General features: G+C 42.2%; 3 protein-coding genes across 3 annotated transcripts; 2 read left to right on the forward strand and 1 right to left on the reverse strand.

Annotated features, from left to right (window-relative positions):
* Positions 1-651: 651 nt before the first annotated feature.
* Positions 652-5085, forward strand: EAF01_011275 (uncharacterized protein; the record flags this gene model as incomplete). Its single annotated transcript, XM_038919532.1, has 4 exons — positions 652-914; positions 1156-2047; positions 3798-4049; positions 4096-5085. The coding sequence occupies 4 exons, from the start codon at positions 652-654 to the stop codon at positions 5083-5085; spliced, it is 2397 nt and encodes a 798-aa protein (XP_038765046.1).
* Positions 5086-5878: 793 nt separating this feature from the next.
* Positions 5879-7254, forward strand: EAF01_011276 (uncharacterized protein; the record flags this gene model as incomplete). The annotated part of the gene is made up of 2 exons (XM_038919533.1): positions 5879-6337; positions 6397-7254. The coding sequence occupies 2 exons, from the start codon at positions 5879-5881 to the stop codon at positions 7252-7254; spliced, it is 1317 nt and encodes a 438-aa protein (XP_038765047.1).
* A 4188-nt stretch (positions 7255-11442) lies between these two features.
* On the reverse strand, positions 11443-14343 carry EAF01_011277 (uncharacterized protein; the record flags this gene model as incomplete). The annotated part of the gene is made up of 1 exon (XM_038919534.1): positions 11443-14343. The coding sequence occupies one exon, from the start codon at positions 14341-14343 to the stop codon at positions 11443-11445; it is 2901 nt and encodes a 966-aa protein (XP_038765048.1).
* Positions 14344-14733: the final 390 nt, after the last annotated feature.

Here is a 14733-nt window from a genome sequence, read left to right on the forward strand (position 1 = left end):
GAAAGGGGTTTGTAGGGATTGGAATGGGAGTGGGAGTGGGAGTGGAAGAGGAAGAGAAAGTTGCTGTTGATATCAATTGGCGTGTGTGTATATGGTTGACGATTGTATATCGATGTACTGGATAGATACGTATGTGTATATAGATGTAGATGTATATCATTTGAGCGTGTCTCATAATTGCATACACTCGAGTATATGTAAAGCAATTGTCTTGAAATCCACCTCTCAATGATTACCATCTTTATCCATCACGTGTACAATCATCTTCCCCATCACCTCCCCTCCCCCTCCCCTTCCCTTCTCTTTCCTTTCCTTTCCTTCCCTTCCCTTCCCTTCCCTTACCAATTATCCTTGTCCGCCTTGTCTTGTTGGTTCACATTTCTTACGTCTCTTTCTCTTTACACTAAATTTCCCCGCATACGATAAAAAAGCGCAGTCAAGGGAAATCCCTTCACTCTCATTTGTCAGAAGGTGAAAGTCGATTGGACTGGATTACCATTTTCTAATAAGTCCGAGTCAAATACGACTAAGTTACCCCTTCTAAGAAAAACCTCGTCGACTCACCTAATAAAACTCAATAAAAACTACTTCCAACATCTCCGGCCAAATGCGCAAAGGCACACATTCGTCCTTCGTATTTTCAATGTGATAATGAACATACTGGAATCACAAGTAAATGATCTAAATTACATCGCAGAGTCTCCTATTGCTATCCCGGTCTTTGAGAACATGAATGGTCAACACCAGCAGCAGCAGCAACTACAGTCTTCGGAATCGCCCGCAGATACTGGGGCTCAGAGCGGAAAGAAGAGAAAAAATGATTCCGGTGAAGGAGGCGACTCAACGTTGAATGGAAATAAGGAAGGCACTCCACATACAAGGGCAAAGAGAAATAGATATATATCTATTGCTTGGTCAGTTAAGATTTTCCATGTTCCTTTCTTTCTGGATCTTTGTGTGCATGTGTGTGTCTTGTTGTGGTTGCTGTGGATCCTGGTTGATGTTCAATTGCTTCTTGGTTGATCTAATGGAAATGCGCCCGAGGAAATCCGAAGGGGGGTCAGAAACCCGACTCTACCTGCAGACAATCTTGCACATTTGATGATTCGAGGATGGGATTTCTATTGACTGATACTAATTTATATATTGATATAGTAACGAATGCAAACGAAGAAAAATCAAATGTAATGGAAATACACCATGTCAAAGATGCGGAAATCTCAACCTCGAATGTCAATATGCCCCGAATTGTTGTACCAATGGCTTCAAGGAATCGGAGGAGTTTCGTCGAATGAATTCACAACTTGCTTCATTACAAGAACAAGTGGATAACCTATATTCGAGTCTAAATGCCATGCGCCATGGTGGCGGCGGTGGAGGTGGTGATGGTAGCATGTCCTATGGCGCATCATCAGAAAGATCATTGTCAATATCACAACAATCTGCGGTACAAGGACTTTCTCCCTTGAGTTTTCATCATAAACATATACCCAGGCATCCCTCATTTCGAGGACCGACCAGCTCTGCTTTCGGTCTAGATGTGGCTAAAAACACACTTCATAATATGGGATATCAATCATTGGCAGATGATGGCATCGCGACTCAGGATCCTACTCCGGTACCATCACCACCTTCAATACGGCCAAGAGCATTGCCATCCATCAACATGAACGGTGTTCGAGCTCCAGATCCATTGAGAAGTGTGAACCGAGAAGAAATGATTCGACTGTGTAGGGTATATGAAGAAGAAATGGGTCTGATGTATCCTATTTTGGATATAGAGGAAGTAATCACTCATGGTTCCAACCTTTTTGAATTCATTGATGCCGCGGTGAGGAATGGCCTTGCCACATCCAATAACCCTCAAGGGATTAATGATATCAATTCCTGTATGTTGAAGACTATCATGGCTATCTCAATGATCACAGAGGGGAGTGGGCAAAGTGATTTGGCCTTCAGATTATTTGAGAGTGTTAGAGAGCCTGCGGATCGTGCACTACATGATGAATTTGTGGAGGTTAAAAGCTTGCCTTTCTTGGTACTTGTGGTGAGTTACGGAATTTTGTTTCTTGCCCCTTGTATATTATTGTATGTTCTGTTTGCTTCAATGTTGTGGAGGATAATGGAAGTCACAAACTCTAGTGGGTCAGGATTTGAAACAGGTTTGTCTTGTTTCCCCCAGTTTTGTACTGGTCGTTTCGAGACTCATGAGTTACTGTTGCCATGTTGAGTGGGTGGAAACAAACTCAACTTATAATGTTGCATTTGGCCAAGTGGGACTTATGCTGGACGCTGAGCACATGTGGTTGGTATCATGGACACATTCAACTGTATATGGCATAAAAAAGATATAAGGCTGTGAAAGGATATCTGGAGAGAATGGCCGCCACAATGAAATTTGGAGGAGTAAAATGTGTCAAAAAAGAAATTTGGCCTTGGGAGGAATCGAACAACCTTCTTGCTCCCGCTCAATTAAGAACGTCACATGTTTTACCATTAAACTACAAGGCCTATATCATTTATTGTTGTCCTGGTAGGATTATCATACTAGAAATCCGATTATAGATCATATGATGGTTGAAGCACAAAAAACCTTCCTATCGCTGAGTTTAGGACTTCACGAAGAATGGAAGAAACTGTAGAGCCTTGACACTTTGGCTCAGGTAAAATCTCAAAACGATCATTGACTTCGTAAGGGATCAAACGTACTTCTACATCTCACATAAACGCCATGGATATCTTATTTTGTTATTCACTTGCAAGGCCTATATCATCTGGTCTTGGGTCGGATCACTTATTGCATGTGTCACTGGTTTCAAAGACATGCAACCCACGCTGTTGTTGGCGTTGCGAATCCTAAAGGCCACAGCAATGATATCTTGCTATACTTGGTTGAATTGGAGGTCGGAAAACTTGAGAAAAATACCTAATGGACATCTCTATCTGGCCCGAGAGATCAGAGTCAGAATAACGCTTGCTCCTTGGAAGGAATCAGCCCACATAATGCCACCTCCAGTTACAACTTGGCGACCCCAACTTTAAATCACAAACTCTATCTAAGTCATTCATCCAATAGATATTATATTATGCAGACCTAGTCGTGTTAGTGCCGACCGTCATGGATTCTAGACTATGCGACTCTGTTATGAGTTCTCATCCCTTATAGATTCCATCACATTCGTGGTTCTTCATTATTGAGGATAAGCGAAGAACCACAAAACCCCGTCTCATTAGAGGTGGTGCTTTTCATTCGCCCGTCCCCAGAATGAAGATTGAAGATCAACATAAAGAAGAGATGGGCTTTGCAACATGAGCGAGGAAGAAGGCAAAAGAAATAAAAAATAAAAATGATTTGGACCTCGCGGGTTTCGAACCCGCTTCTCTGGAAGGCTCACTTTCACCTGGAAAGAAAGGTACACAGTGTGTTAACCAATTACACCAAAGGCCCTTGTTGTTTTTGTTGACTGAGATGACTTGTTCAGAATAATGTTGTTTCGTTCCGTCTCTACTCGTGGGTCCTCTGATTGGTGTACATATTATGCGTCGGAGCCGTGGTTCGACGCTTCGTCCCTTAGCTATCTCAAATCAATTACCCATGTCGCGATTGTATTTTTCATTTTCTGCGTCAAAGTTTACACTGTGTTCTACTCCTGGACCTCAAATAGCTTCCCCATCAATCTTTGGCAAAACATTTAAGCCCTGTTTCCACCCTCAAATTCTGATTCGTTCCCTTTTCTTCTTTTCTGCAAACTGACAGACAAATTTACTTCTAATCAACAAACTAACATGATCCTTAGGCAATATTTCATTTCCATTGTGACGAAGAAGCATTAGCCTGGCGCATAATCGGTCAAGTCGCGCGAATGTCAATTGAGTTAGGTCTACATAGACGTGATTCTTTTCTCAAAGTTGTGACTGATGAACGAGAACGGGTTGCGATTACCAAACTTTTCTGGTCAATCTATGTACTTGATCGAAGATGGAGTTTCGGTACAGGCATGCCTTTTGCTATACAAGATTCAGATATCGATCCTTCTTTACTAGAACCTGTATGTAATTTCCTACTTTCCTTGACGACTCAGCTAATCATTTCAGGATAATACCGTCCCTTATCTACATGTTATGATATCATATTCAAGAATAGGTTCTAAAGTTTGGAAATCGATCTGCTCCTTCTCTCCCACGCCCTCAACGAACATAATCACCGAGGACTTGAATTATCTAGACTACCAGATCACACAATGGCAAAAAACGATACCACCTCATTTACAACTTCCAACTGCTGGTGCCCCTCAAGCCTCCTCTCGCGCAATCCATCGACTACAAATACTTCTCTACCTTCGTGCCAATCAAATGCGTATCCTGATTTATCGCCCTGTATTACACTCCGCATCTTCAATACAAGAACACATTCAACATGCGTCCACAGTTGTCGAATTTGCGAAAGATACAATTCGCGCCCTCACACATCTCAATCAAACCACAAACATTTATCGCGTACAACAAGTTTGTTTCAATTATTTCCTCATTTCAGCATTGGCTGTCATTTTTCTAGCAAGTTGTCATGCTCCAGTTACTTTCAGCTCGATTTGTCGCGAGGAATTTTATATGGCACTCGATCTAGTGAAGGGTTTCTCGAATAAATCATTTGTGTCGAAGCGTCTTTGGAAAACAATCAAAAGTCTGAAACAAGTAGCACCAAAACTTGGGCTGTCTCCCACTTCAAATAATCATCATAACGGTGCATTGGGAGCGGATGATGCCCATAGTAGTGCGGCACTTGCAATGGCTGGATTGGCAGGTCATGAAATCACGGGAATGGGAGGAGCATACGATACAAATGGACATGGACATGGTCAAGGAATAAGTACGGGATCAGGAAGTAGTCCGATGACTGGAAATCAAATGAGTTATGAGATGACACATCTATTCGAGGCGGCATTGGGGATGGGAAATGGACATAGTGGATATGGAGTTGGGAATGGGTTGGATGGGACACCGGGAGTGGGTGATGATGTGGGAGGTGTTGGTCCGGCTTTTGGAGAAGGTGATGAATTGTTTAGGCAGCTGAGGGATTTGTTCTAAGAGTGATCAAGCTCACGGTGGTATTTGTAATATAAGGAGCCTGTATTATTGTGTATATTGTAGCGACTAAATATTACGGAGGTTGTTGATATTAGGTGGTCTGAACATAGGGCTGAAAACTCGCAGCTTCGCTGTTACTTTACATATCCTCTTTACGTTATTAATCGAACACAATAGTCTATTTTAGCTTATGAATAGGAGTATCGAGCATTGTGCAAGCAATTAACATTATTTAATCACTGTCGGAGACTGAGATGTCAAAAGCCCACTGACAGGTGAATCAATCTCGCCGAGGTTGACGAGTTGATGAAACCACCGGTATCTCGATCCAGGATTGTATTTCGTCAATTATTCCACTGTATGATACAAATTGAATCATATCTGATACATCACTGTCATGATCTTCGACCAGCATTAATGTCTGACAGCGGAAATGGATACTACAGATTTTGTGGAGGGATTCAGGACGGAATTAATACCGTGCCACCGAGCGAAGAAGTGCAGCTCCACAAAATGTTCATTCCGCGAAGACTATGTATGTATGGATGACCCCACAATGTGGAAGCTTTGCACTTAATACCCCTCCATTCGAAATAGCTTGAGCTTGACGTCGGCTTGTAAAATTATCGGCTTCGGTTGATGTGTATGGAATACGGATCGAAGAACTTGTGCTTTGTAATTGACATATTACTTACAGCTATTATCCCTTTCTTCTCTACGTTCATTAACAAGTCTCAATCCTATCTTACATCAAGTTTCTCAGTATACAGATTCCTCGCTAGCTATTGTCAACATGCCTCCTCTCAAGTCTTGGCTTCGAATACCCCCTCATAGCGATTTCTCCATCCTGAATATCCCTTTCGGTATTATCACCTCTCGTAATTCGCAGGTGACTCACCGCCCTGCTATTCGTATCGGCGACCATGTCTTAGATCTCCTCGCTTTTTCTAAATCCTCCGGATTCCAGAAACTTCCTTCATTGAAAGATCATCTCTCCGTTTTCGAAGAACCAACTCTCAATGCATTTGCAGCATTGGGCCAACCCATTCATCGGGAAGTTAGAAAATATATACAAGAAGTTTTTAAGGAGGATACACCATATCCGGAATTATTGAAGGATAATGAAAAAGTACAAAAAGAGTGTTTGCTGAAGGAGGGAGATTGGAAGAATCATCTGCCAATGAGGATTGGGGATTATACGGATTTTTTTGCAGGAATTAATCACGCTAGGAATGCGGGGACTATGTTTAGAGTAAGTTTACCTGTGGTGCATCTTGTGGTTGGGGGGGGGGTGCTAACAAATATGTCTAGGGAGCGGAAAATGCACTTCAACCAAATTATACACATGTTCCAATTGGATACCATGGTCGGGCTTCATCGGTTGTCGTCTCCGGAACGCAAGTTACACGTCCCAATGGTCAAATAATTCTCGATCCAAAGGCTCCTGGCCCTAAGAAACCTATATTTGGACCTTCTAGAAGACTCGATATTGAGCTTGAGCTGGGATGTTTCTTATGCACGGGAAACGAACTCGGAGAACCTATCAAGGTTAACAAGGCTGGAGAAAATATCTTTGGATATGTTCTCATGAATGATTGGTCTGCACGAGATATTCAGAATTGGGAATATGTCCCATTGGGTCCCTTTAATGGAAAGAATTTCTCAACCACTATTAGTCCCTGGGTTGTGCTCCAAGACGCTATTGCACCTTTCCGAACCGCTAAATTAGAGACGGAAGCGTCGAAGTCGGGAGAATTGTTAGGTTATCTGAAAGAAGAAAGTAATAATACGGGTCTCGATGTTAATCTAGAGATTGATCTCACGACTCCAGATGGAAGTACAACTACGATTGGCAAAGTGAATGCGAAGAATCTCATATGGAGTTTTGAACAAATGCTTGCGCATCATAGTAGTGGAGGATGTAATATGAGGACGGGTGATCTTTTGGGGAGTGGAACGATTACTGGGGAGGGCGATCAGGAAATGGGTAGTTTGTTGGAGATGTCGTGGGGTGGGAGTAAGGATATTTGGTTGGTGGGGATGGAGACGAGAAAGTTTTTGAAGGATGGTGATGAGGTTACGATTAGGGGTACTTGTGGGGCGGAAGAGGGTGGGAAAGTGGGCTTTGGGGAATGCAGGGGGAAGGTGATTAGTGCGGTTGTTTATTAGGGTGATAGGGTGTGTGGAGTGGGTGGAGTGGGAGGTTGGGATGTTGGGATGTTATGTCGAATAGAATTACATTATCAACATTGCCGAGAAATCATGCCATTTTTCACTCTCATGTGAAAACTGTCGTAGATTTAAGTCGGCCTGGTTTTGATAGTGAAAGGGCTACCTGGCTGTTACCGCGAAGATTACTATCCTTAAAATTCGTTAATTACCCCTTTTAATTTGTCCTTTCCGCTTGATTCCCCCACGTTCCCCTACCGCTTCTGAATATGCTAAGCGATGGGGTAATATTAAATCGATGCGATAGACTACAATGCCGTCTACAGACTCATCTCAGGACCACCAGTGTGGATGTCGGGGATCGGTACCTTTCATTCGATGACTGCTTGATCGAGATGTTAAAGGTGTGGTTAGGTCAGGTCATTTTCTAGCGAGATTTGATGTTTGATCTTTGGGGTTGGGGTTGGGGTTGGGGTTGAGTGGTGTGGTGTGGTGTGGGAAGGGGGAATGTGATGGCTGAGAGTAGATGGGATTATTATGTTGGATATTAGGGAGGTGATAGGTGGGTAGTAGGTGGGTAATAGGTAAGGTTATATAAAACTTGGGGTTTTGATTACTTGAATTTGGAATATCATTCATCGCTATGCGAAATAGGGGGGAATGAAATGAAAAGAAATGACATCTGGCTGAATTATAGGTGTGTGTGTGTATGTTGGGGATTGGACGTGTGAGAATACGGCGTGTGTATCTGTATGGGTAACGTTAATTGATTGTAGGGCCTCTTCATCACCGTCATTTTGAATACTAATGGTTGCTGTTGAGTTGAGTTGAGTTGAGTTGAGTTGAGTTTAACCTTGTTGGTTGAATGTCGATGTTGATGAGGAGAAGGAGGAGCTTACTTTAAATGTCACGATTCTCTATTTTACCAAAGCAGCACTGACATGTGATAGAATATAATATACTCTGTATTGTATTTGTGTTTAAGATCATTAGATTTTATCAATCACATTTAATCTCTTCCGTTTCATTCCATTCTATTCTATTCTATTCCTTAGGCTTCCTGAAACCTGCAAATCGAAAGTGTGAAAGTCTGAAATGAGGGGAATGTCCTGAGTGGCTTGGCTGATGTATGTGTATCATATCATATACCTACTCGCTCGTGATGGATTTGAAAAGATGGGGTAGGAAGAGGGATTTATGAGGGTTGTAAGGAGAGAGTCTTGCGAGGTGGGTGTGTTGTATTGGGATGGAGGGATGGAGGGATAGGGGAAAATGGGAAAATGGGAGGTGTGGAAGTGTGGAAATGAAATATTATTGGATTGGGATTGAGATTGGGATTGAGATTGGGATTGGAAGCGAGTTTTAATTTGTGAGCGGTGAGTTTTGGTTTGGTTATTCTGGAATCTGGATGTGAGGTGCGGGGAAGGGAGAGGAGGAAGTGAAGAAAATTTAGGGTGTTGTGGAGATAGGGAGTTATGAATATATAGCCGAGTAACTCGCGGGGTTTATGATTGAGTGAACTTCTAACGTTGCCAGAGCTTCGATTGCAATAATCGAAAGGACAGCTTAGGACCCTAGGGTGGAAAAGAGTAGTCACTGGAGTGGTACCTAACTATCTCTTGTTTAGTTTCTTGTATCGAGGTTCTGGAGATGAGATATGAGATTTGAGAATGCTTTGTTGATTCATGTTGTCGTTTATACTACTTTAGTATCAGTAAGTATGGAAGAATATGCGATGATGATGGATTTTGGGAGTGATGGCAATCTTTCATCATCGAGTACTTTGTATTGTATTCTCTTTGTCGAGAATGAGAGTTCTCACAACACACTCGGAGAATTGCGTTTAATAATCAAACCCAATGCACAAAAAATAAGATTGGTGATTGTCTCCCAATTAACTGCTTCCACATAAAGGTTTCAGTCCATTCTTAAAGGGAGTATTCTGGTGGTTGGAAGTTGGTTTGAATTTTGATTTGTATAACCAGATTGGATGTATTTGCAGTAGATGGGGTTGAAGTGAATACGCTGGGGGTATGGGTTTGTACGTCTGTATGCTCATAAACATCTGAAATCTGGAGAACCTTAATCTTGATTCGTACAGTAAGTTTTTCCTCTAATCAAGATGTTATAAGTTGGACAAATATAATCGCTGGTGACTTGATTCCAACACAGCCACGACATACGATTTAAAGAAGTCCACCACATAAAAATCATAATATATAACTATGGGAAATAAGTCTCTTAGATTCACGATTTCCTAGTCATAACTATCGTTCCAACACTCAAAGTTCATCTGCATCAATTTCCAATTCCAAACAACCGCTACTCCACCATCAAGAAACCACGATCCTAAGAATCTAAACCCCCAAAACATATACTCAAAATCATCATCTTTCTCAGTTCTGCCTCGCCACAGGAATTGTAGCATAATAAGACATAGCTGCCATGTTAATCTCTGGAGTTAACTCTTTTACTTCTTCCATCATTGCCGCTAGGAGTTTGAAGTAGTGGATGTAGAATGCTTAGGGGTTCGTTAGTTGAGGTTTTCTAAGCTATGTGATTCCCTCCTCTCTCTTTAAGCTTCCAATCATCCCCCATCATCGCCTTCCCCAGAACAAGAACTACAAATGAGGATAAAACACAACCAAAGAAAAAAATCAAACACACCGGCGTAAAGTATTGACAAATTTCGCCTCCTCCTCCGTCTCATTACTAAATGTATGAGGTGCTCTAGGATGTACAACAACATAATCACCTACTCCTGCGTCAATTCTTTTCTCTGGCTCGCCGGTCGACGGATTGTTGGGAACTCGGAAGGTTATCACTGAGGGTGTTAGGAAATCCAGGTGAGGGTAGGATGAGAGAAGATGTAGGGAGAGAGTGAGGATAAAAGAAGAGAGGAGTGAATATGACTGTGTAAGGGAACAAGAAATCTTACTCCCTTTCGTAACCAAGAAACTTTAATCATGCATCTCGTGCCAGTGAGCTGGGGGTCCCTTCATGTCCGCAGGAAGAGTTCCCTCAACGGTTGAAATCCGGTTATCTATCGTTTTGTTCACTTTTCTCATCTTATTTCTTTATCATGCTATTGATCAACTCCACATATCTCTCATACCAGACCCCTCAAAACCAGAAATAGCAGGAAACCTGCCAGATCAAGAGGAAAGAAAAAAAAAGAAACACATACCAGTCCTACTCCCATCCTCCAAAACTCTCAATTTGACATTTCCGAGTGTGATTACTTCCCCCGTCTCTGCTCTGACACAGTGGATTGGAATATTTAGTTGAGGGGTAATTAGTGCGGGAGACTCATTTTGACCGCGGTGGTTCCTTGACGGTATTCGTGAGAACAATTACACTGTTCTGTCGATTTGAGCGAGTTTTAGATGTTTTACTCCTCGAGAAGCACGGAGAAAAGATAGATGAGAAATGTATGAGTGCTTTGAAAGATGAAGTGTAATGAAGCGAACGCAGATAGTCACTTCCACTACATCTTTATATTCTAATCGCTACTCCAACCACTTCGAGGATTCATCATCAAACATTATAATCATACAATAATGAACCCTTCATCGGATAATCTCCCCCAAGCTTGCCGATCCTCTGAGCCTACTAGTGTAATGTGATTGGTTCGCTCGCATCAACGGGCATCAACGAACAGCTTGGAAGATTTCGGAGTAAGCAGTGGACCGAAGTGCGGTTATGTGAGGATTAGATGCTTAGTAATGATTGTAGGATGTGGGACTAACACTTGTTGAATATGTTGGATATTGGAATTTAAATCCGTTGTATTAATGGTTTATTGTGTGGCTATCGTGATGTCCTCGTCGACTGTGGAGATAGTAGATGGGTGTATAAACGCGTGTATTCGTGGAAGGCTCGCCAAACACACGTGCTCTCAATGAAGTCTATATAAATTAATGAAATGGCATATATAATTTTACTTGACTAACTAAAATCGAAGTTCCCAAACAACAATCGAAGTTAAATGGAAAGGTCTTCGAATTCTGGTCGAGTAAAAAAGAAACCCACTCCACCCCCTTCAAATTCTTTTGGCAAGTCACTTTTCAACCCTAGTGTTCTTCCAAAACCCGCTGAGTAATTCATCATCATTCAAACACAAAAAGAAATATTCATTAATCATTTTCCAATAAATTCCCCAAAGACCCCCCCCCCCTGGTTCCCGAATCAACCCTGCCATTGAACCTTTCCACTTCTAACCAAATTAACCATCCCGGTGGGCAACAAACCCTTATCCACAACAGCTAATCCCCCAAATCTCTCTACCATTTCTTCTCCATAAAGCTTCACAACCCATTTCCAATATCCCATATCTATTCCCTCAAACGCCAAAGAGAAGCCACTTTCAATTGCCTTTGCCAGAATCATATCAGATTCATCCCAATCCGCCGATTCTTTACTTGGTTGCTTGAGTAGATCCTCAAAGACCCCAATTAGAGTTCCTTCCCAAGAGTCAATAGATTTTTCTCTATATCGGGTGAATTCTTCGAAAGACATGAACTCTTGCAGACCAGGGCGATTGAGATTGTCGAGTTGCCACTGACGCGCCATTGCCACATTGACTTGAGGAGCTCTCTTTTCGAAATTATCTTTAGCCACTCTATATGCTTCAATCTCCGACTCGAAAAAATTATCCATCAACGTTTCCGGGGCTTCATATACCCCATCTCGTAATTGTAAAAGTCCAATGAAGGGATTGTGTAATTCAAGACCGCCAAGACTAGTTGGGAAGTAAAGGTATCCATCGGGTACGTTGTCAATTCCGAATCTCTCTTTCAAGGTATCTTTGAGATATGATACCACGTTTGTGTTGGTAAAGATGAGATTTTGGATGTGTCGGAAACTTGATAGCATAGCGTCAACATGTGCGCGACCGAAGGAATTCGATGGCTTTCCGAAGTTCGAGGTGAAGAAGCGACCGGCATAAGTGTTCCAGGCTTGGATCCATGAAAAGACACTTTTCTTATCACGGAGTTGGGATTGAAGTTCTGAGACATGTTGGTCAACCATAGATTGATCAATGGTAAAGTGGCCAGTCGTAGGATCTAGTTTAAGAAAGCCCCAGCGAATGTCTCCGACTGGAAGAGAAGGGTCCATGGGCTGCTTGGATCCACTAGATGTGATGCGCACAGAGCCGGTTTTACCTTTGTTAAGTTCAACTCCCATGATTTCTGAGAATTGGAGAATTGAGTTCCATCCTTTGACAACAGATTGGTGAGAAGGCGACCAAATCCAAAAGTCATCATGCATTCTGTAGAGTTGAACTCCATCTGTGCTTTGATTTACGGCGTAATCAAGACAGAAAAGAATTGCTTCCCCGCAAACAGCAGATAAAGCGTGAGCTCCGGGAACACCACGCTTCCGAATGCGAGCTTCCGAGGATATATCTTCATCGACAAATTTCAGTGGAGCTTCAAGAAACTTTTGGAAGAATCTCGACCATTTCACCAATAAACCAAAGAACCCAAGAACACAGAAAATAGTGGAATGTGGCAATGAGGGACCATATGACTCGAATTCTGAGCGAGCACAGCTTATCTCGCCATGAAGCTTTGTATTAATGATAATCTCAGTTGACAGTAAATGAAGTGTGAATTGCTTGATCTCCATTGGCGTTTTTGGCAAATTGTCGGAATCCCCTTCCTCGGCATTTAGAAACGAATCGAAATCAAAATCTGTAAGTACATCTGCAGTACAATCGAATGCAGTTGTCTGTGCCTGCATCTTTGCTCTCTTTCTCTTTGGCGCAGGAGGCGGAGCTTGCTGAGATTGCATGAGATTACGGCGAGACATAGCTGGTCCCTGCCTTAGACTCATCCGCTGTCCGGGAAATTCAAGCATATCATAATTAGCTTCTTCGACTCCATCCTGGTCTGCTTGCTCATCTTGTTCCGAATTGGGAAGCTGAGACATGAAGTATATGGATTTGTAAAGTCCCTCCCGCTTCTCCATAACACTTCCCTGATGGTTGTATGATGGTCCCAGGTAGAAATCTCTTCTTGCCTTATCAATTGGAGGAATAGGTTTGTTCAGTTTTGACCATGCTCCATCGAAATTGGAGAAACCTATGAAGGCTTTTTTGAAGAAAACAGACCATTTAACACCAATGTATTGAAGGAACAGTGCTTCTAGGAGATCTTCGTCAATGAACATATGATGTGTACCATTAAGGTGCCGTCTTTGCTCAACAGCAATGTCCCTGTTCCATTCCCAGATATCTATGGATGCAAGACGCATGTTCAGAACATCTGCAACTTCTGTGAGAATAACGGGACTGGCAAGAAAATCTTTCAGCGCTGCACGCTTTTCCTCCGATAGGAGACCGGAAGATATAAGGCCATTGATAGTCCAACGCAAAACGATAGGATTGAATTGACCTGGGACAGACAATGTATTCCCGAATGTCTCTACTTGTTTTCGTAGAGCAATCAAGGCTTTCTTGGCTTGTTCATTCTTCCCATCCATTCCAAACAAGGTAGTGAGGTATGCCGTGATTGTCTTATGGTCGGTTTCGAATGGTTGAAAGACCAATTCTTCCCATTTTGCTCGTCCATCAGTCCTAGCAACTCTCTCCTTCTTGACTTTTTGAAACTCCTCATCGGTTTCTGAAGTATGATTTGCGACGTCGACAGCTTTCTGTTGCTGCTCTGCTGAAAGCCATTCTGTAACCAACTCGCCGTACAAAGTCGCATACTGGTGTTTTGATGATTGCACATCAATATGACGTACCAAATATTTTTCCCATTGCTCTAGAGTCTTATCAGAGATGGATGGATCATATTCAGCTTGTGCAATAAACTTCTCGAGATTCTTGACAAGTAGTTCAACCGAAGATAATTTGATGTCATGGTCGTGACTACGTTTCTTCGTGATTGATGTCGTAATGGCAAAGCTTTGCTTCACACCTTCCAATAATAGCTTTAGCCTTTTTCGTTGATCGAGTTCATTGTTCAGTTTGTGCGAGAGAGCATTCTTTTGGCTCTCGAAATGATGGCGCTTTTTGGAAAGTTCAGTAAGCTTTGTAGTAGTGATGGATTGAAGTGTCTCGGAGAAGACCCCTCCAGACATGATGAAGATGGGAAGTTATGGAAGACGAGGCGTTTTATGAAGGATAGGAGAATATGGAAGGTGCGGCTTAGGAAATACCAAAAACGAGGGACTTTCTGTAGAATGAATAAAAGTAATGTGAGTAATAGATTTCTGAATACTGGGGGATCATGCAGTGGTGCAAACCACTCCACGTCACGTGTTTTAGGTTACACTCAACAATGAGAAACATGTGCACAAAGAAAACTTTATGTCAACCACACCATGAACAGAATAGGAAAGCTTGACGTTGATGACAATTGAGTGAGCGAGCGAGTAAAAATATTACTTGATAGAAGCAAATGTAGAGCTAGAACCGCACCAAGTAAGCTGCGAATAAAATTCATCAAATCAAAAGGACGTCTTTGCATA

This window comes from Botrytis porri (assembly GCF_014898465.1).
Source record: "Botrytis porri strain MUCL 3234 chromosome Unknown BPOR_020, whole genome shotgun sequence".
In the NCBI taxonomy this organism is placed as follows: domain Eukaryota; kingdom Fungi; phylum Ascomycota; class Leotiomycetes; order Helotiales; family Sclerotiniaceae; genus Botrytis; species Botrytis porri.